This window comes from Medicago truncatula, chromosome 4, assembly GCF_003473485.1.
Source record: "Medicago truncatula cultivar Jemalong A17 chromosome 4, MtrunA17r5.0-ANR, whole genome shotgun sequence".
Classification (NCBI taxonomy): domain Eukaryota; kingdom Viridiplantae; phylum Streptophyta; class Magnoliopsida; order Fabales; family Fabaceae; genus Medicago; species Medicago truncatula.
In genome coordinates this window covers 34,704,967-34,726,176 of record NC_053045.1, presented here as the reverse complement: position 1 = coordinate 34,726,176, position 21,210 = coordinate 34,704,967, and the positions used below count along the sequence as shown (strand labels likewise).

Below are 21,210 nucleotides of genomic sequence, written 5' to 3'. Positions count from 1 at the left end.
CTACGAGTGTGACAAAAAAACTCTATTGGACATTTGGACCTGCTTGAAAATAAAAAGAACAATGTTGTTTACACTTCACTCAATGAATTTTGAAAATTGCTTTTTTGATAATGAATATTTCCTATTAACACAAGTAAATGACGCTTTTACCCGCACCGGCCGTTAACAACTGTTAGGCCATGCGCCGGCAGTTAACTGCCGCTGGTTTCCAGCGGTTGTTAACTGCCGTTGTGTTCGTGATAAATTCAAGTCAGTGGCCATAATTCCAGACACTTATTCCATCATCACTATCTTTCTCTTAAATTTTCACTCTCTCTAAAAAAATACTACCAAATCATCCAAAAAAAATTCCACTAAATCACAAGTAAGTTGTCACTTATGCTATTGTCATACATTTTAGTTAGTATATGTGTTTATATGTTTATAATTTTAGTTGTTGTTTAATTATTAAATTTTGAATTTTTATTTTTAATATAGTTATGTTGTAGATCTTAAATGATGTTAACATATATTATGAATACCTGTTATAATGAAGTTATATTACTTAAATTTATATTTTTTTTTGACTTTTATAAATTTTTTAGGGTTTGATTTTTTTTTTTAATATAGTTATGTTGTAGATCTGAAATGCTATTAACATATATTATGAATATCTGTTATAATGAAGTTATATTGCTTAAATTTATATATACATATATTTTTTAATTTTATAAATTTTATAGGGTTTGAATTTTTGTTTTTAATATAGTTATGTTGTAGATCTGAAATGCTATTAACATATATTATGAATACCTGTTATAATGAAGTTATATTGCTTAAATTTATATTTTTTTTTTCAAATTTTTACAATTTTTTTAGGGTTTGTTTAAGATTTTTAGGGTTTATGTCAAATTTTCACTACAAGTGTGTGAATGAGTTTTTCATTGATTATTTTTAATTTATAATTTTGTAGATTTGAAACAATGGCCGGGTGGATCGACGTTCATGCATAATTCAACGGCGGAGAACCTCAGAGGTTGAAGATTCGGTACCTTGGTGTAACGTTAAGAGGTCTCAAGAATGAACTGACTGAATTCAACCAAGGAGTCAACCCCAGAGACACAAGGAGGGTGGAACACGTTCGATATAAACGTCCAACGCTCGACGAGGGGAGAGTTTCATTCACTTGGGTGGAATTAACGAACGACAAAAACGTGACGAACATATTTTGGGAGCACAACATGTTCCAGTGGATCGATATGCGGGTAACGTTGCTAAGATCAACTGAAGATATCATCAACAACTTGATTCCGCCAGAAGATCGTCATTAGGTACGGAACATTGGGACATTGGGAATGCCGGTCGAATATTGGAGTCCTGCTGCTTGGCAAGTTTGAATTTACCCCATTCAAAGGTAAGACAATTGTTGTAGTTGGGAGGTACAAACAAACGTCTAACTGCAACAATTGTCTTACTCTGGATGGGGCAATTCAAACTTGTTAATCGGCAGGACTCCAGCATTCGCATTTAAAACTACTACAATCTTTAAAGTATAAAAACTAAACTTACTACATAATATTTTTTTCTTCCTATGATTAAATATTTGTGTAAAATATGATTATATTACTATTACTAGTGAATGAATATTTTCCAGCTTCACATTTAAAAGTGTACGAGTGTGACAAAAAAACTCTATTGGACATTTGGACCTGCTTTAAAATAAAAATAAGGATGTTGTTTACACTTCACTCAATGAATTTTAACCGACAGCAGTTAACTATCGATGAACATTTATGTTTTTTTTTTCTGGTGTGTTTAAGCCTTTGTTGAGTGTAAACAGCAATCATCAAATGAAAACTGAGACATACACCTAGGCCCAGTACGTTAAATGCCTCACGGCCCAAAAGAAAACAAGGTCCAAACGACGTAGCTTTAAGAAGCCAATATAAAAAGCATCTTTCTTCTAAGAAATCTAGGGTTTCATCGTCTCCGCTGATAGCATAGCAGCTCGCGCCTCCGTCTCAGACCTGCTCCTCCCTCTCAACCGAAATCATGGTGTGTATCTTTCTCTTCATCAGTTCAATTTCATCTCTTTCTACACTTCTCAATACTCATCTCTGTAATTCATTTTGTCGGTTATTTTTTGCAGGCACCCAAGAAGGCAGCTCCTCCTCCTTCATCCAAGCCAGCCAAATCTGGCGGTGGCAAACAGAAGAAGAAGGTTCGATTTTCTCCTTTTTAAGTAATGAATACTGAATTACTTAGATTTGTTTTATAAGTAATGAATTTTGAGATTTGATTCATTGTTTGATGCTGCTCCTGTCAATCAATTATATGGGTCTGTTTGGATTGAATTATTTGAGTTTATCTACTTACATAAGCTTATAACATTTTTCGTAAGCTGTTTTTAACTCATTTTCAGAAGTTCTCCAAGATAGCTTATTTAAATAGGTCATGCAAAAACAGTTAAATTAGATTTTTGGCCTTTTTGGATCAACAGCTCATATCACATGCACTTGTAATAATCACTTATGTATAAGCAGCTATTTTTATAGCAAATGGTAATTTTTTTTTTGTGTGTATGCTATAAGTTGTCTTTATTGGAGAACTTATGATAGTAAGATGAAAAAAGCTCTTGAAAGTTGTCATAAATTGTTTTCATAAATTCTTCCAAGCAGTCTCACAAAGTTATGATAGTGGGTAAGCTCAAATGAATAAACCCAAACATCCTTTATAAGTAGATTATACAAAATCATGATAATTAATAAGTGCTTATGCTATAAGCTGTTTTATCCAAACAGGGCCTTTATACATTCTGGTAAAGGTTAGTTTTTGCAAAATGATTGCTTTTTAATTTTAAACAATCTCTTTGGAAACCGAAGGAAAATTCTTTGTTTTCTAATGCTAATTTAAAAATTAAAGATGCAAATTTTTTTGATTTAAACAATGTGATTTGGTAGAGTGATATTAAGGGTCATTTTTTGTGTTTTAACAGAAGTGGAGCAAGGGAAAGCAAAAGGAGAAGGTGAACAACATGGTGCTGTTTGATCAGGGTACCTATGACAAGCTCCTAACTGAAGCACCCAAATACAAGCTCATCACTCCTTCTGTCCTCTCTGATCGTTTGAGGGTAATTCTTTTACTACTGCCTTTTCTTATGTTGTGGATAGATTTGTGATAATGATGAATAATTGTATGCGTGTATTATTATGTTGCAAAGCATTCTGTCTTATGTAAGAGTTTTACTGCATCATTGGAAATCTTTTAAACCTAGGATCTGTCAAAGTGGTTATTCTGTTTTTATTGCTTTGTCCTGTCTTGATGCTCATCATTTTTCAAGACTAGTCGAGTGATGCTTGTTCCATCTAAATTTTTTAGTCCTAGTATTGGTGGAATTGGTTTCCACACATAATGATTCTCTTGTATTGTTAAAGCGGCTCGTATTTTCTGATAAGTTGTTTAAGAGACTCTTAATTTCTGTCATATTGTTTAAGTGGCTAGTATTTTGAACCTATGATTTTCATTACTAGTTTTCAGCTCCACTTTTTAGCCTATATGTTCTATCCGCATTTTGGTCTGTTTAATATTGTTTTGGATATGTTAACCAGAATTTCTGTGCTAAATGTGGCTTGAGTGTAGAAATCACAGAACATATTGGTTAGAGTCTCAGATGTTGTGTATTTGTTTAGATTTCAAGAGACTCTCATGTCTGTAGTAGAGTATGTATTTGCAGGTGTTTCTGAGAATATAGGCCTCATTTGCTTTTGTTTAAACATTTTTATTTTCATTTTCTAAAATATGTACTTAATTTAGCTTTGCCAATATGAAAATGTGCGTCTCTCGAAGCGAACCATTATGATAGAGAGAAGATGAAATGTTAGCTATGGATGATGCAATTTTGGATATAATGATTACAATTTTATGCCATTTTCCCTGTTTCCGAAAATTGCAGTTATTCACAAGTGATCTCTGCACAAATTTAAATGATAATGGAAAATGTCTTAATAAAGTTATTGAGGCCTTAGATTTCTTATTTTCATTTTGTTATTACCACCTCTGCATTTATAGTGATGTTTTTGCATTAGTCTCCTTGTGCATTGTAAGTTTATTTTTGTGCAGTCTTAGTTGTCATTCTAAGTTTCTGCAGTTGCTTGTAAGTTTGGCCTAATGTATTATTTGGTTTAAGTAAAAAACTTTAATTGTAAAATGTTGTGGTATGTTTTATATTCTGTTAACTAAGCATTCTAGTGTGATGCACACCTTTGTTTGCTTGCACATTCACTCAAGTCAAATACAAATACCAAATGCATGTGACTATTTGTAATGTTCTATCTCAATTAAATTCATCAATAATGGAATGTCTTTTGTGGGTCTATGCAGATTAATGGATCACTTGCAAGGAGGGCAATAAGAGACTTGATGGCTAAAGGTTTAATCAGGTTGGTGTCTGCTCATTCAAGTCAGCAGATTTACACCAGGGCTACAAACACCTAGGTGTGATACTGATTTTAAGTTGCAGAGTATCAGTAGAAGTTGCTATGTAATGTTATTTTCTACTTTGAGATGCACATTTTTCAAGCTTGTATTAGTTTTGCTGAATCCATAGCCGGAGATTCTTTTTATATCGTTTATTTGACATCTATCTATGATCGTTTTTGGATTGGATTTGTGGCAGTTTTATTCTGATCTATTTTATTAAGTCAAACTGCTTTTGTTGGAGATTCATTTTCCATACCAGTTTGCAACCTGACTTCTGATGGTTGCACTTTGTTTTTTGTTCATGATCTAGTCAGATGGCTTATGAGTTTGAATACCTATTTTATTTGGTCACGGTATTTTATTGAAATGTTCAAAATCTGAAGTTTGAAAATTTGATAAACTCCTGTAAATCGTCGAAGGTCCTTACGATAAATCTTGTCACTAATGGTATTAAATGATTATCCGAAGATTTTGTTTTTCCAATTTTTATTTGTTCGCTGATGTGAATTGTGGCATTCTCATTTTTATATTTACACCTGGGTATTATGACTGAAAATAATTTGTGATTTCAATGCGTCATCTTTTTATTCAATAAAACTATTATTAAACTTGCAATGTGTATATTATTAAACTTTATACTTTCAATAGTATAAAGTTGGCTTTTAAATTTTGTTTATACTTTCTCTGGTACTTAAAGACTATTTTATGCTAATGGAAATCGTATTTACATATATTACTCAAACTATGTGATTAATTTATTGCATAGTAAAATGAAACGATTATTACCATCTTCCATTTTTATGAACACAACTTGCTCAACATATCTCTGGACTATAATAGTGCAGTGAACTTGCAGTCATCATGTATACACACCTAAGGCATCTTCAATGAGGAGTACTACCTCAATGGAGAAAAAAAATGGGTACCTATTAATTGCCGAACCCTATATAAGGACCCTCTTTGGAGAAAAAAATTGCTACCTATGTATAAGTTGATCACACCTTTCAAATTCATGTTATTCTTGCTATCTTTTTTTTAATATTTTTTTTTTTAAATGAGCATAATATATATGCACATGGTGAGACCTATTTACTCTTCATTGGATCTTTCTTCATTGGAGTTCCTATTAACATGTTAGCATTTAAGTCATAAGGAGTTCTTGTTAGATTGCCAAATGGTATGAAGCAATTATTACCATTCTCCATTTTTATGTAACAACTTGCACAGCATATACTCTGGTCTTTTTAGTGTTTTGCCAATGCAGCAACATGTTATGATGAAAATCTTGAAAGTAGTGGAATGACAATCAACAATCTGGCATAGTTTTTTTTTTTTGAAGGAAATCTGGCATAGTTGTTGCTTGCAGGAGTGAAAAATATAAATACAACCATCTACTTTGATTATTATCAGTGATCTTGGGTATATAGCAAGTATCAGGCACCACTTGATAGGTCCATTGAGTCTAATACACCAATTATGTTCCAAATGGAAAATATTGCCAACCTTTTATAAACTAATATAACATTTTCTAATTAAAGTTGTTTATCCAAACTGAAGAGGTTTGTAAACAGCATAATAAACAAAATAAGAATGGTTTCTTTTGCTCTGGACAAAAGATCCAAATTCTGTGGTATTGTGCCCTGGTTAAACACATGATTTGAATTTTATATCTGAAACTGTTTGGTTGGATTCATGCATGCGCAGATAGCCCTGTGTATGGCAGATTTCTGAGTTGAAAATTGGTAATGAGCTGGGAAGCATGGTTTGCAGGAAGCATTTCACAGACAGTGTCAAGGTGTCCTAAGGAACCATATCTATGTTATGATGATATTCTAAGCCAACTTTGTAACACTTGGAGAAGAGTATATTCCTCTTGTCTGCAACAATAGATTTTCCATTATATAATATAATAAATATATGGAGAATATGGTAGCAGAGCATAAGAAAACTTAGGTATAGTTTAGGCAATACATTTGCTGCCAAATTGAAATCCTCCATAAAGTTTTAACCTTTTCATATCACAAAATGATGAGCATCTGCACAGACTGAAGGCTTCTGAAATCATCACCTCCTCCTCATCAATAAGCTGGAACCTCAATGATTTCCATAAATACACTGATAAGATTCTTCAGTTGCAAGCTATAAAACACTCCTTGGCACACAAATCTTGCAAAACATGTGTGAATGAATTACTAATAGGGTCTCTGAAGCTCCTAGTTCTCTAGCTTTGCTAAAGATATCCTGCTGTAATCAAAAGAAAGCATAACCGAACTTCGAATAACGGTTCGAAGGAAAAGACAGGAGACAGTTCAAAGTTCTTGGAAAATTTCAAGGGATTTAAGGAGTTGATTTTAACATCTTCAAACACAGACAATGGATCTTTGTCTATAATCAGCAACTTCAAAGAAGCTGCTGCTACCACTCTGATTCATCTATAATCACTAAATTCATTTTTAACCCCATCAACATTTAAGTAAATACAAAGTGCCCCATATTTGTACATGAATGTAACTAATATAGTTTTTGCTAATGATTATATATTATCAAATACTCAAATACTAACTTCCATATTTAGAAATATTCATTCAAGTCTTGTTGGGAAACAAATTGAAGTACCAAAGAGTTAAGCTATAAAGAAGTTTGAGGAATTAATGTCCAAAACAAATGTTTTAATTTGGTTAATCATCTTAATTGTTTTGGTTTATCAGTTTATAAATGTTTTGGTCTAGTTTTCTAATCTTTGTTTTTTACGCATGCATATTATTTCTAGCCACATGTAGACTTCAATTAAGGTATTGATTTGACTCTATTGACCCCACTTAATTATTTGGATCAATATTGAAGCTGATTAGATTGGTTGTTGAGCAATAAACAAAATATATTATTGTCCTCAATTATATGTCATGGGCTCAATCTCATTAATATACTACGAACAATGTGATGCTTGTCTTTTTGTTATTATGAGGATAATAAAATCAATGGACACTTTCCTCATGGTATGATATCTCTCTCACAGAACATCAAAATCTATGGTACACTATCACCGTCAGAACTTAAACTTGCGGTACTAAAAATTATTCAGCAATAATGTTTTAGTACCTTCCTCTTAACTCCACTCAATCAGAGACAAAAATCCAACACTTTCATTGCACCTGATCCCTAAAATTTGTCTGTGGATTATTTTTTCCTCTCTTTGTGAGAAACACTTTGATAGTTAGTTTGCAGGGGACCGGTACTTGAAAATTGTTCGAAACTCCATATGTGACATTACCTTTTAATAGTAGAAGTTAACAGTCCTCCTCGTCTTTATGAACAAGATTTTGACTTGACTGTTGTCACTTCGATACAAATAAGAGAAAACAAATAGGAAAACGCTAGATCAAGCGAAAAATGTTTCACGAAAGTCTCACGAAAGACTAAATAATAACTGTAGCGCTTCTTTTCATTTTTAATTTCCAATAGCTGTTTTCCACTGTGTTTCAAATCCAAGACTAATAATTCATTCGCGACCAGTTCATTATAATTGTTTTCGCTGTATACAGTATGTCTAAAATGAATATGAGTGTCTCAAAACTCAACACATTCATTTTCTCAATTGTTTTTGTCAAACTAATACTAATCAGGTCATCGTCTCAACCATAAGAATGAGGAGAACCATGAACTTCTACTTCTAAAAAGAGTTGTCGTTTGTCACTAAAGTTTCGAGTAATTCTTAAGTACTATTCCAATGTGAACCATCTATCATTTTTAAGGTGGTACACAGTAGAATCCGGCTTGACTTAAACCAAAATATAAGGAAGAAAGACAAGGCAGAAGACAATGCAATTGTATATCTTTCATTGCATTTTTGTATTTAATTGGAGAAATTATACTCACCTTCTTAGTTCTTTTTAATTGGCCATAATCATATTACTAGAAAGTGATATAAAAGTATTAATAGCATAATCATTGGCAAGTAGTCAAAATTGATTACCAAGAGGTGCATGCCAGTTAAGCTGGAGTTTTGCTAGCTAGTACCTGCATCTATGAATATGATGTGTTGATAAAATAATTTTCTACAAAAGACAAGATATAATTAATGTCAATAGCAACCACCAGAGAAAATGTCAATGTCCCTCGTGTGATGTATAATAAAGATACAATGAACCATAAAAAAATGGCCCAAACATGGTTAAAAAATCATTAGAAAATAAACAAGTAATAAAAAAATTGTGGTATGAGTTGTAAGGATATGGTGGGGGAGACATTATAACTAACAAATCTGATAAATGTCAAGATCAATCTTTATAATTTAACTTATAAATTTAATTTTTTAAGATAAGATTCCTAATGTCTCATATCCCTTATATATTGATCAATTTCCTAGGAAAGATAGCAAATTAGCAATTCATTTGCACATATTCCACCTTAACAGTTAACACTTTTTTTCTTGTGAAAAAATGGAATTCTCTTCATTAAACACTAAATCTCATCATAACCATGCTCGTTCTAATAGTTTACCTTCTAAACCACACCCTATAATTCTACAATGCAATGAACATTTAGCTAGATTAGGAGGTGCTAATAGTAATTCTGATTCCACCTCCTCCTCTTTAGTCCTCAGCCACAAACTAAACATCCTTCAAGATTTGCATATATGCATTGAAAAATTGGTTCAACTACCTCTAACACAAGAAGCATTTGTCAAACAAAGCCAAGAGAAATGGGTTGATGAGTTTTTGGAAGGCTCATTAAGGCTTCTAGATACATGCACAGCGACAAAAGACGCACTACTTCACACGAAAGAGTGTGCGCGTGAACTTCAATCGATTATAAGAAGAAGGAGAGGAGGTGAAGCTGAGGTTACAATAGAGGTTAAGAAATTCTTGACATCAAGGAAAGTGGTGAGAAAGGCTATTTTCAAAGCATTGGAAAATTTGAAAGGTAATGCAAATAAATGCAGTTTATGTATCAATAGCAATAAAGACTATCAAACTGTGGCAACAGTTAGTTTGTTGAAAGAGGTTGAAATGATTACATTTTCTTTATTTGAATCATTGTTGATTTTTATGTGTGGAACACAATCAAAGAGGAGTAGTTGGTCTTTGGTATCAAAGCTAATGAATAGCAAAAAGGTATCAAACTCATTATCACAAGGTGAAGATGAGAATGAGTTTGCAAAAGTGGACACTGCTTTGGAATTCTTTGCATTCAACATGAGAAGCAAGTCAAGTGACATTGAAAATTTGCAAAATAAGTTGGTGAATTTAGGATCATGCATACAAGATCTTGAAGAAGGACTTGAATCTTTGTTTAGGCGTTTGATTAAAATCAGAGTTGCCCTTCTCAACATCCTTAATCACTAGTTGAATGAGTTATGAAACAGATGCATTAGAATTTTGCAACATATATTGCATCTTTTCTGTATAATACAATTGTAGATAATGTGTTATGTACCTGTTACTTCGATGGTAAAAAGTTCATCAAATGACATGAATGTATAATTGTAAAATTTTTATTTCAAAGTCTTGACCATTTTTCAAAGTCTCATTTTCAATTGAAATTTGTATTGTTTTTCTTTTATTGTCTCTCTCACTTTACCTTGTGATATTGCACCCTTAACCTTGGATCCATCCATATATATGGTAAAAATCACTCCTAAGAGGAGTATGCATATGCGAATCTTAGACACAAATACCGAACACGACACTAACACGTGGGCACATATACACTGATAATCTAAAATGTCGATGTTACATAGCTATCAACCATTGACGCTAGCGGTAATTACTAATTAGAACCAGAGTTTCCCTTCTCAACATCTTCAATAATGACCAAGAGAAATATGTAAGTTTCTTGTAAACATGATGTCATATTAAAAAAAAGGCATAACATGACAATCATGTTTGTAAACAAGACGGTAAACATAGATTTTTCTTGGTTCCCTTGGAAGATATTTGATCACTATCTCTAAATTCGTCAATGGACAGCCACCTTCAATGCAGCAACGTCAACCATCGACAAAACCATGGTTTGGGTGAGAATTCCTAGCCTAAACCTTGTCTATCATGATGAGAGTTTTCTGCGGGCTCTTGCATCAGCCATAGGATTCCCGGTCAAGGTTGATCTTCATACTTCGCAAATAGAACACGGAAGATTTGCAAGAGTGTGTGTTGAAATTGATTTGAATGAGCCGGTGGTAAGCAAAAGTTGGAATCAATGGAGAATGGTATCAAGTCCAATACGAAAGTTTATGCACACAATGTCGCTCCTATGACCATGCTCTCGAGCGCTGCACTCCTAGACCTAGCACAAACACTATCCCAGCCACAAAGGGAGAAGGAGGCTAGATAAATGCGGTAAACACTCAATTACATCAGAAAAATTCAGGAGGGATTGTGAAGTCATGGTATTATTCCTAAAAATACCTTTTAATCGATTTAGGTTTTATTTTTCCAAGAACACTTTGGTTCTCATGGAATAAATGTCCATGACGACGAATTTTGGAAATACAATCACATTTTTTTTTTTTTCCTTTTGGAAAAATTAAATATTATCAACTGCATTTCTTTTTACCTATATATGAGACTAGAGAAGTAGCTTGTGAATTTACAATGGTAAGTGAGAAGATTAACAAGCAACCCCATGAATCATAGAGAAGTAAGCAACATATAAAAAATATATGCTACATGTTTTCTGGTCTCTTGGACTATAGATAAGAATAATGTTCAAATTTTATGTTGCATACTTACCAGCATCCTGTTTGTGATGTGTATACCTTTACCTTACACCCTATAAAGAACTATATGGTGCCAGCAGACAAGTTTGCAGACTGAATTTCCACCACAATGCACAAACCATAACTTTTTAATTTCTTTTATAACATCAACCTGAAAAGATAAACAATGATACCATGCTAAATCTTATATTCAAATCAAGATGATATCATGGAAAACAAATTTGTACTTGTCTTACTCAACTCTTTTGCTATATATGAAACAAATTTCAACACAAAAGTTCAAACTTTAGAACAAATTTTCATTTCTTCTCCTACACTTGTAGTCCTCTATTGTGTTATTTGACAAAAATTAAAGGAAGCAAACACAAAGAGGGACTAAAAAGAAGGTACTTGTAGGCCCCTAAGGAGGGACTAAAAGGCCCCTGCTTTTATAAAATGTAGATACTGAGAAAAGTAAATCATGATCACTAGCGAAAAACTTTCAATATTAATCATCAACGTAAATGTATTTACCCCTCTTACTCTAGTGTAACAAAATGATGCAAACCATATAAAGGTTGATCTGATCATAGTTAAAACTGATAGATAAGGAGACCGACCACGAGGAACACCATGGCGTCGTTTAGAGATTAAGTCTTGGGCGGCGCTCAAGCACCTGTGAATAAGAATATAACACTCATCTTTCAAAAATATATGCTACATGTTTTATTGTCTTAGTGTATATGACACAGACAAAATAAGAATAATGTTCAATTTTTATGTTGCATACTTAAATCATGTCATTGGTATTTGCAAACTTCTCCACCAAGCAATTCACCTTACCAGATGGACCAATTCATCGATGGTGTATTGTTTTTCTTTTAAATGGGGTGAATCATGAATTACATCCTCGCTTTACCTTAGTGATATTTTATAGTTAATTTCACATCTTCAGATCAATCTTATTACATCTCGCTTTACCTTAGTGATATATACTAGCGGAAAGACGGGTACGAGTCCGCTCTTTTTACTGTGCTAACGTGTGTATATTTAAGGCTAAATTGCATATTTTTACCGCTCTTTTTACCGTGCTAACGTGTGTACTGCCAACACCCAATTTTTTCACATTTCTTCATCTTTCTTCCTCCTCCTATTCTTCATCTTCATCATCATATTCATACATTCATCCAAAACTCATCCGAGGAAAAAAAAAAAAACAAAAATGCACTCTTATCCTTTCAAAAGAAAAATGTATGCATATTTTTTTTTGAGAGGATGTTTCATATTTTATATTATTAGGACCAAATAATATACTACATTTTTATTTTCTTATAACTAAGACATGGGTAATGGTATGGCTATGTTTTGATTCTAATTTTTTTCAAAGATTCTCGCATGACCATTTACTCAAACACATGGGAAGATCCTGAAAAAAGAAAGATAACATTACCAAAAAAAGAAAGATAAGGCATAAGTAAACCTTTTTTTTCATTGAAATGTTTGAACAACCTGAGATTCCAAAATTGCCAACCAAAATTGAATGTCTTTTTGTATTTTCTTTAATGAAACTATATCTTAATAAATCTTTTTTTTACAAGATATATTAATAAAGTATTATTTCTCACATATGTATGTAATAAAATAACATAACAAAATTTTATAAAAAAATAACAACAAAAATGATAGAGGAAGAAAGCAAGGAGGTGGAGTATCATTATAGCAATTAAAAACCTCTCCACATCAATTATTGTCATGCCCACATGGGATTCAAATTTCAAAGTCAATTTGAATCCATACTGCTGTCAAGATAATAAGTCTAGTTAGGTAAGTTGATGATTAAAAATTGTCAAAAATTAAGTACCTGCACATGTTCTTTTATTTTATGAATCTAAAAATTCAATGAACAACGTGATTCTTGTCTTCCTATAATGTAAAGTGTATATTTATTATTACTTCCCTTGGTTTAGGAAAGACTGCACAGAACTTGCTAGTAATATGTACAACTAATTCAATCTGTATATTCTGTACTATATACTTCATTTATAACACAACAAAAGTGATTTTATTTCCAAGAGTTAATTTTATACTTGCATTAATTGCATTGTAAGTTAGCACACCAATATGGTTGATTACCTCAGTGCAAACGTGTGCTAAGTGACAAAGATATTAAGTACTGAGCTGTAGTGTTCCTATGCAAGAGACATTGTATTAACACTTACTGAGATTTTTCATGGATCTGAATCTAAATCAGTTAGCCCTTATGGATTTTTGTTACTATTTGATTCCTTATGTCTCTTGAAATCTCAATATATATTGAACTAATCTGAAAGGTAGATCCAAATTCAAAAAAGAGCTTTTGCTCTCTTCTGTTGAAAAATCAATGGCTACTAGTACTATCATTCCTTTTAGCCCAACATCACATCACCAACCTCGCTCGAAAAGCTTGCCGTCGAAACCACATCCCCTCATTCTACAATGCAATCAACACTTGGCAAATTTAGAGCCTTTCGACGCAATCAACTCTTCATCGTTGTTCGGTAAAAAGCTAACCGATCTACAAGCTTTACATGATTGCGTTGAAAATTTGGTATTGCTACCTCTTACTCAACAAGTCCTTGTCCACGCACGTCAAGAGAAATGGACCGACGAGCTTTTAGACGGATCTTTAAGGCTCCTAGATGTTTGTTCTGTAGCAAAGGATTCTCTAATTCATACGAAGGAATGTGCACGCGAACTTCAATCGATTATGAGAAGAAAAAGAGGAGGCGAAATGGAGGTTACAGCCGAGGTGAGGAAATTCTTGGCTTCTAGGAAGGTAGTAAAGAAAGCAATCCTCAAAGCTTTGGAGAATTTGAAGGCTAATGTGAAGAAAGGTAAAGGAAAACTATTATCTCCTAGCAACAATAAGGATCATGAAAAAGTGAGTTTGGTTAGTTTGTTAAGAGATGTGGAAGTAATTACTCTTTCAATGTTAGAGTCACTTTTGATCTTTATCTCTGGACCAGCGCAATCGAAACCAAGTAATTATTGGTCTTTGGTTTCAAAGCTTATGATGCAGAACAAGAAGGTTTCTTTTACACAAGAAGCCGATATCAACGAGTTTTCTAATGTTGATGCTGCATTGCAGTCTTTTGTGTTTAATGTGACAAGAAAATCAGATAATGTCAATCATTTGCAGAACCAATTGGAAAATTTGGAGTCTGTTGTTCAAGGGTTTGTGGAAGCACTTGAAGCTCTTTTTAAACGCTTTATTAAGATTAGAGTTTCCCTTCTAAATATCCTTAATCATTAGTTGTATAAATTTGAATGAATGTTTTGTAATTATGTATGTCATGTCAATGAATCAATGAAATTGGCTTCTAACTTTTCTCTTTTATATATTGTTTATTCTTCTGTTTTTCCATTTCATTTTGACACTTTAGCTACCTAATTAATTTGTTGCAAACTTATCAATTGTATTTTTTTTCTTAATATTTTTCTGCTGTTAGTCCCAAGATTTTAACCGAAATACTGAAATTTCTTTATAGAGGAAGGTGTTTCAAATGATCCTCTTTTTATGTTTTAGAGTTTTAGTCCCAAAAATAGGCAAAAGTCATGGTGCATAAGCCATTTCTTTATGCATCGTGCATAAACACTTCACAACCATCAGATTTCTTTCATTTTGTGTTTGTCATTTGTCTCTCTACTCTTTTGAAAAACAGATTTTCTCTCACTCTCTCTCTAAGAAACCGATCTGGGATGAAGCTTCATCTTCTACACACCTCCGGCGCGGTGGCCGACCGCCCTAGGGCAGTAGCGGCGCCGCCGGAGTAGTAGGAAATGGCTCCGATTTCAAATTTTTTTTCACTTTTAAAAATCCTTTTCCTTCTATAATCCAAATTCAGACTCGGTTTTCAGAGATAAACAACCAAATAATGTAGATCTAGGTTTTAACTTTGTTCCCATTCCTTTCGTTTCCGTTCGGTTTCCTTCTTCTTCTTCTGCTCCTTCGCCGCCGCTTTCTTCTCTACTTTCTTTGCTTCCCATCTCTGTTGTCTCGCGAGCTTCTTCTTCGTGTTCTTGGGGAGTTCTGAAGTGGGTTGCGATGGTTCTGGGTTTGGAGGTGGAACTGTGGATTCGGGTTCGTGATTTTCACCATAACTGCACGAATTTCCGCATCCATGGGCTGGGATTTATGGCTGGGAAACTGCTGGAAACCATTAAGTACATCTAATGATTTTCCACAACAAAATGGTTTTGGCATTCCGGTACGGTGATGATGATGAACGACTATGTTGATGATGACGAGATTGAAGATTCTGGAAACCATTTCCACATCAAAATGGGTTTGGATTACAACTCACAGAAACCATTTCCACAACAAAATGGTATGGCATTCCGGTACGATGATGATGATGAAATACGGTGTTGATGATGAGATTGAAGATTCCAGTGGTGATGATGATGAACGACGGTGATGATTCAGTTTGTTTCCACGTTTGGTTCGTTTTGTTTTGTTTTGTTTCCTTTGGGGGTGTAGGAAGCAATTATGTTGAAATTTATGCACGGTGCATAAGGATTTCCTTATGCACCATAACCGCTCCTCCAAAAATATGGTTTATTGTGCTTGATATATAGGAGTCTTAGACTCGAATGTTAAAATTCAAATGTAAGTAGTTAGACTCGTATCGACTAAGAGTGATTAAATGAAGGATATTTAAGAGAGGCGTCTCACTTACTCATATTATCTCTATACTTTGCTTACATGTCAACTCACCAATGCCCTCCTTTCTAACTAATTTTCTAATCGTTCACCATGTGGCTCTCTTTTCTTTTTCTCTATTTTCCATCTATTTATTACTAAATATTTACATTTACATATGCTCATTCATATAATTCTTAAATATGCAACTAGAAATAATTGAGTTAAGGGAATGTGCAACTGATAATTGAGTTAAGGGAATGTGATAATACTAATAATAATTTTGTTAAAAAATGATATAAAAAACAAAAATATTAAATTTAAAAGTTTAGTTGAAAAAGTGTGGTTATTTGATTATATGGTGCGTATGGTACATCTTTTTTGGACAAATATATTTTATCAATATTTATTTTTGGCAGTGGTGGAGCTAGAAATAATCTTCCGGGTGGGCCAAATTTTGTAGTGTATGTAAATTTATATTTTTTAGCAGTTAATTCGAATGACTATTAATTTTTATTGTCTATGAAACATGTTTTCTCTCTGGCCCCAATTTTTGACCCAAAATCACACCTCTAATTTGTTTTTATATTTCCCTTTATTCAAATAAATGATATTCACATCTATTTCGTTTTTTTTCTTTCATGATTGCATCGTCTTATTGCAACGTTGTTTTGTTTGTCGTCGTTGTGCGACTTGTTTGTCTTTCCTGTTTCGTTCAGGTATTTGTTCGATTCAGATTGTCAAATCAGCTTCGATCTAGTGCAGATCAAATCAATGACTTTGGAGTCGTCAACGATGCAGATCCGAAGACATGAGTATTCCGGAGACTCAAATATAGTCATATGTGTAGGCTTTAGTACTTTACCGTATTATGTTATTATCATGGATGTTGTGAATTTGTTCACAAATTCATCCTTTTTGTTTTTGGTGAATTTGTATCAATGAATGAATGAAGGTCGTTTATATTTGTAAAAAAATAAAAATAGAAGCGCTAAAAATAAAAAAAGAATACATATAAGGCAAAATTACACTTTTGATCTCTTAAATTAATTTCAGATGATAATTTAGTTCTTTAATTTAAGAAGATAAAACTATAATTTTGAAGTTTGAAAGTTCATATGCAAATAAATCAAAAGAATAAAATTAAAATTAAAAAAATATAAAAATTAAACTGTTATCTAAAATTAAATTAAGGACTAAAATTACAATTTTGGCGGCATGTAAATGAAGATCCAAGAAAGCATGTAAGAAAGAGTGTACACCACCGAAAAAAGAATGAAAAACCCTAAACCCTAGAACCTTCATTCCTTCCTTACAATGGCGGCTGAACTTCCACCGGAAATTCTCACCGAAATCTTCTCCCGTTTACCGGTAATATCACTTCTCCGATTCCGATCAACTTCAAAATCACTTAAATTCTTAATCGATTCCTACAAATTCATCAACCTTCACCTCAGAAATTCCCCCAATCGATCCTTAATCCTTCGATTCAAATTCGATATCTACCAACTTGAAATCAATGATGATTTCTCTAATCCAGGCGTATTGGTGCTACTTATTCCACACAACCACCCTTTCACCGCCAACAGCGAGCATAACAACACCCTTACTCTTATCGGTTCATGTAACGGCCTCCTCGCCATGTCCCACGGCGTAATGGCTTTCACGCATCCCAACGCCCCCAACGAAATCGCAATCTGGAACCCTTACACCGGTAAATATCGGATTATCCCTTTTCTCCCTCTTCCCATCCCTAACATTCTCCAATCTGACAACCCTAATCGTGGCTGCTTATGCGTTCACGGCTTCGGTTTTGATTCTTTATCCGGCGATTACAAACTCCTCAGAATCTCTTACTTGCTCGATCTACAAAACCCTTTTTATGATCCACATGTTAGACTCTTCAGCTTGAAAACAAACTCATGGAAAATAATTCCTAATTTTCCTTACGCTCTTTACTATACTCGAACAATGGGTGTTTTTGTTGAGAATTCTAGTTCTCTTCACTGGGTTGCGTCCAGGAAAATTCAACCATTTCAATCTGATTTAATTCTCGCTTTTAACCTTTCACTTGAGACTTTCAACGAGGTTCCTCTTCCTGATGAAATAGGGGAACAAGTTAATAGTAAGAGTTTTAAAATTCGTGTTGCTGATTTAGGAGGGTGTCTTTGTATGACTGTGGATTATAAAGATACTAAAATTGATGTTTGGGTGATGAAAGAATATGGATGTAGAGATAGTTGGTGTAAACTTTTTACTGTGGTTAAATCGTGTTTCGATGATTTACCTGTGGAATCTTTGAGGCTTTTAGGTTATTCCATTGATGGAAAAAAGGTTTTGTTGAGGGTAGATGTTGTGAATCTGTTTTGGTATGATTTGGAGAGTAATCAAGTTAGTCATTTTCAAGAAGATCTTGATTTGGATGACGCTATGATTTGTGTTGGAAGTCTTGTACCACCACCTTGCGAGGATCCTACAAGCGAGAAAAGGTACTCCTTATGTTTAACTGAGTTTTTGTTGTTGTGTATAAGTTATATCAGTTCAATGGACCTTTGACATTAAACTCTATATTATAGGTCAAATTGAATTCTTATCATAGGATAAGGATTCTCTAATTACTTTGACGTCTTTACCGTTGTTTATGTATATGGCAATGTGTGTATGCTTTGTTTGAGATATTCACTCACTACTAAATAGTTATTTTGACATGCTTATTTCTGAATGTTGAGACTATTCCACCCTGCCGTGGTTTGATATCTGTGTATGTAAAGAGAAGAAAGTTGTCGTTTACATATTGGCGCACCATGAACTTACTCCAATTTTATGCATAGTTCCTTTAAAAAGCATGGCTTTTATCAACTATTCTTTTGTGATATTTTTGAACTTACTTTGATGAGATTCATTTTTTCCCACAGGGACGACTTTTTGTCCAGAGAATTTAAATTGAGACTGTAAGCGATGGACGGAAGGACCTGTGAAGTGCAGCTGAAACAGGATGCTCCAGTTGTTTCTTGTGATGGAATTAGTCACCTTGGTTAGGTTGAATTGGTAATGATGGAGGTGCACCCATTTTTATCCCTCTTTTTGAATTTTCTGAGATCACAGTTATCCCTCTTATGTGTGTGTAAAACTGATATATTACTATTTTTAATGGAGCTGATAAAAGCTATTTTGGCATAGGCATGTGAAGCTTGAGCATCATATCACCATCAATGTAGATGTCAATATTGAAATTGGGCAATTTAAAAAATTTGTATGTTTGTGAACTCTAAAATGAGGCAAGCATCTTATTTCTTATATCTTCAGGGAAGCATCAAAATTTCAACAGGGCTTCTAGTCTATAGACTCCTCATTATCATACATAAATTTTGAACAAATTTTTGAAAAACAATTCTGACAACTCATATAACTAGGTGGATGCTGAACTAATCGGGAATTTAATATTGGAATTTCGTATTCCATACTGTTTTAAATGAGATACCTGTTTTGAAATGATCGTACAATTATAGTGTTTTTTTATTTTAAAATCATTTTTAGCCATATGTAAGTATGATACTGTTATAGTTTTAGGAATTTGGAAATGTGTGTTGCATGATTTTGGAACATTTTTTTTTAATTTCATTTTGTAGTTTTTATTGAGAATTGGAAAATCAAGTTGAAAGATATACTGTGATAAGCATTAGTTTTGCATTACTTTGAGTTGAATTGCAACTGTGATGGGTAATGCTTCGTTTTAAGCAACTGTCTATCCCTTTATTTCATATTTATAAGTGAATTATAGGATGTTTGTTTGTTTCTTATGCATTTTCTATCTGCTTTAGCCTTTCTGTGTTCTCTTTTGTAAATCATTTCATTTTTTTTTGCAAAAGAACTGTCCTTTCGCCTATGGTTGTAGTATCGATTTGATGTAGCACTTACTTGCGGGTGTTGAAACTTCAAAGTTATATTTAGTTGGTCTCGTAAAAAGATCCTTTTGAACTGTGTATGCAAAAGCTTGAAGAAGAGAAAGAAATCATTCTTAAACAAATTTCAGAGAATGTGAAAGAAAAAATTGATGAAGGATTGCAGAACTAAGAACTTTAGGGCTCAACCATGCATAAAAGGTTAAACTCATACTGTTTTGGTGATTATGTTATCAACAGATAAATGTTAGAGAAAATTTATTTCATATCTTCAGTGTTTGTATGTCAATTTGCAGAGCACATTTTCCTTTTAGGCGAGGCTTTCTTTTTTGTTTGGAATTGATTGAATAAAAAAAGTTGATTATTCTGAATATATGATACACTTCATGTAGTAATCCTAACTAAACTAACAAATGTTAACCAACTTACATCGAATAGTGACAGGGAAATTTAAGTATATGCTCATTTGACTTATTTGGGTTCATTTTATGCCCTGATTACTTGTCTGTATCATATCATAGTTATTAAAAAAATTGAAGAAAACACATTCACGGGAAAGAGTAGCGTATTATACTTTTGTAAGGAATAATTTTTTAGTTTACTTGCCTGATTACAAGCTATGACTGTTTCACATATATCATAAGGAATAATTTTTTTTTTACTATTCTGTCCGTCCCAAACTAAATGATTTTGTTGGATTCTTTTTGATGAATATTTTCAAAATATCAACTTTTTTATAATTTTTAATACATATTAAAAAATGTTAAAGATCAAAGACATGCATTGGTATCATTTGAAAAGGTCAACAAGGTCACTTATTTTGAAATGGAGAAAGTAACATTGTAAGACCATCTTATTCTCACAATAGAAACCTACAATGTTTTTGGTTTTGCGGATTTTCATCTGCTTGATATATAGAAGTCTTAGGCTCGAATGTTAAAATTCAAATGTAAGTAGTTAGACTCATATCGACTAAATGAGTTAAATGAAGGATATTTAAGAGAGGCGGCTCATTTACTCATATTATTATGAGGAAAGATTGCTTCCACTTCTACTTTGGAATTAGAATTATTAGTTAGTATCAAATAATATACTTTTCCCTAAAAAAAAAAAAAAAATACTAATGACGTATGCCTATATTACTAATAATAATTGGGCAGTGAACAATTCAATTCATTTTAGAGTGAAAAGTGAAAAGTGAAAATTATTAGCAGCCGATTAACAAATCAATGGTGGATATTTTAAGTAGTACTTACAATATCCAAGTAGGACTTACATTATCCACTTACAATATCCGGTTCGGTTCAGTTTTTGGTTATTTAATTATGAATTTTCAAAACACCATGAACTCAAAAAAACAACGAAAATCTCAATATGAAAATCAATTTTTGTCAAAAAACTAATTAACGAAAATCTCTATTAAGAATACACAGAAAGCATCTGAAAATTTTCATCTTAATTTTGAAGGCATG

The 21,210-nt window shown here is 33.0% G+C and overlaps 4 protein-coding genes across 6 annotated transcripts; all 4 read left to right on the top strand.

The window, feature by feature from the left end:
- Nucleotides 1-1,877: 1,877 nt before the first annotated feature.
- On the top strand, nucleotides 1,878-4,698 carry LOC11416848 (40S ribosomal protein S25-2). The gene is made up of 4 exons (XM_003606910.4): nucleotides 1,878-2,034; nucleotides 2,129-2,200; nucleotides 2,975-3,109; nucleotides 4,360-4,698. The coding sequence occupies exons 1-4, from the start codon at nucleotides 2,032-2,034 to the stop codon at nucleotides 4,471-4,473; spliced, it is 324 nt and encodes a 107-aa protein (XP_003606958.1). The 5' UTR covers nucleotides 1,878-2,031; the 3' UTR covers nucleotides 4,474-4,698.
- A 4,110-nt stretch (nucleotides 4,699-8,808) lies between these two features.
- Nucleotides 8,809-9,987, top strand: LOC11417481 (uncharacterized). Its single transcript, XM_003606909.4, has one exon. It carries the CDS (start codon nucleotides 8,898-8,900, stop codon nucleotides 9,801-9,803), a length of 906 nt encoding a protein of 301 aa, XP_003606957.1. The 5' UTR covers nucleotides 8,809-8,897; the 3' UTR covers nucleotides 9,804-9,987.
- Nucleotides 9,988-13,140: 3,153 nt separating this feature from the next.
- LOC11412981 (uncharacterized) lies at nucleotides 13,141-14,531 on the top strand. The gene has a single exon (XM_003606907.4). The coding sequence runs from the start codon at nucleotides 13,536-13,538 to the stop codon at nucleotides 14,445-14,447; it is 912 nt and encodes a 303-aa protein (XP_003606955.1). The 5' UTR covers nucleotides 13,141-13,535; the 3' UTR covers nucleotides 14,448-14,531.
- Nucleotides 14,532-17,057: 2,526 nt separating this feature from the next.
- On the top strand, nucleotides 17,058-20,109 carry LOC11412980 (F-box protein CPR1). Of its 3 annotated transcripts, none has more exons than XR_003011624.2 (3): nucleotides 17,058-18,325; nucleotides 18,752-18,896; nucleotides 19,706-20,109. XR_003011624.2 is itself a non-coding variant. In XM_003606905.4 (2 exons), the coding sequence occupies exons 1-2, from the start codon at nucleotides 17,154-17,156 to the stop codon at nucleotides 18,789-18,791; spliced, it is 1,212 nt and encodes a 403-aa protein (XP_003606953.1). In that variant the 5' UTR covers nucleotides 17,058-17,153; the 3' UTR covers nucleotides 18,792-19,133. The 3 variants fall into 3 exon arrangements, 1 of the variants encoding a protein (XP_003606953.1); XR_003011625.2 differs by lacking the exon at nucleotides 19,706-20,109 and adding an exon at nucleotides 19,017-19,133; XM_003606905.4 differs by lacking the exon at nucleotides 19,706-20,109 and having other exon boundaries at nucleotides 18,752-19,133.
- Nucleotides 20,110-21,210: the final 1,101 nt, after the last annotated feature.

Bases quoted from the DNA above. Each gene is read 5' to 3' on its own strand.
- LOC11412980 (XM_003606905.4), top strand. From the start codon at position 17,154: ATGGCGGCTGAACTTCCACCGGAAATTCTCACCGAAATCTTCTCCCGT. The intron at 18,326-18,751 runs GTACTCCTTATG...TTTTTCCCACAG, and splicing joins GATCCTACAAGCGAGAAAAG to GGACGACTTTTTGTCCAGAG.
- LOC11417481 (XM_003606909.4), top strand. From the start codon at position 8,898: ATGGAATTCTCTTCATTAAACACTAAATCTCATCATAACCATGCTCGT.
- LOC11412981 (XM_003606907.4), top strand. From the start codon at position 13,536: ATGGCTACTAGTACTATCATTCCTTTTAGCCCAACATCACATCACCAA.
- LOC11416848 (XM_003606910.4), top strand. The intron at 2,201-2,974 runs GTTCGATTTTCT...GTGTTTTAACAG, and splicing joins GTGGCAAACAGAAGAAGAAG to AAGTGGAGCAAGGGAAAGCA. The intron at 3,110-4,359 runs GTAATTCTTTTA...GGGTCTATGCAG, and splicing joins TCCTCTCTGATCGTTTGAGG to ATTAATGGATCACTTGCAAG.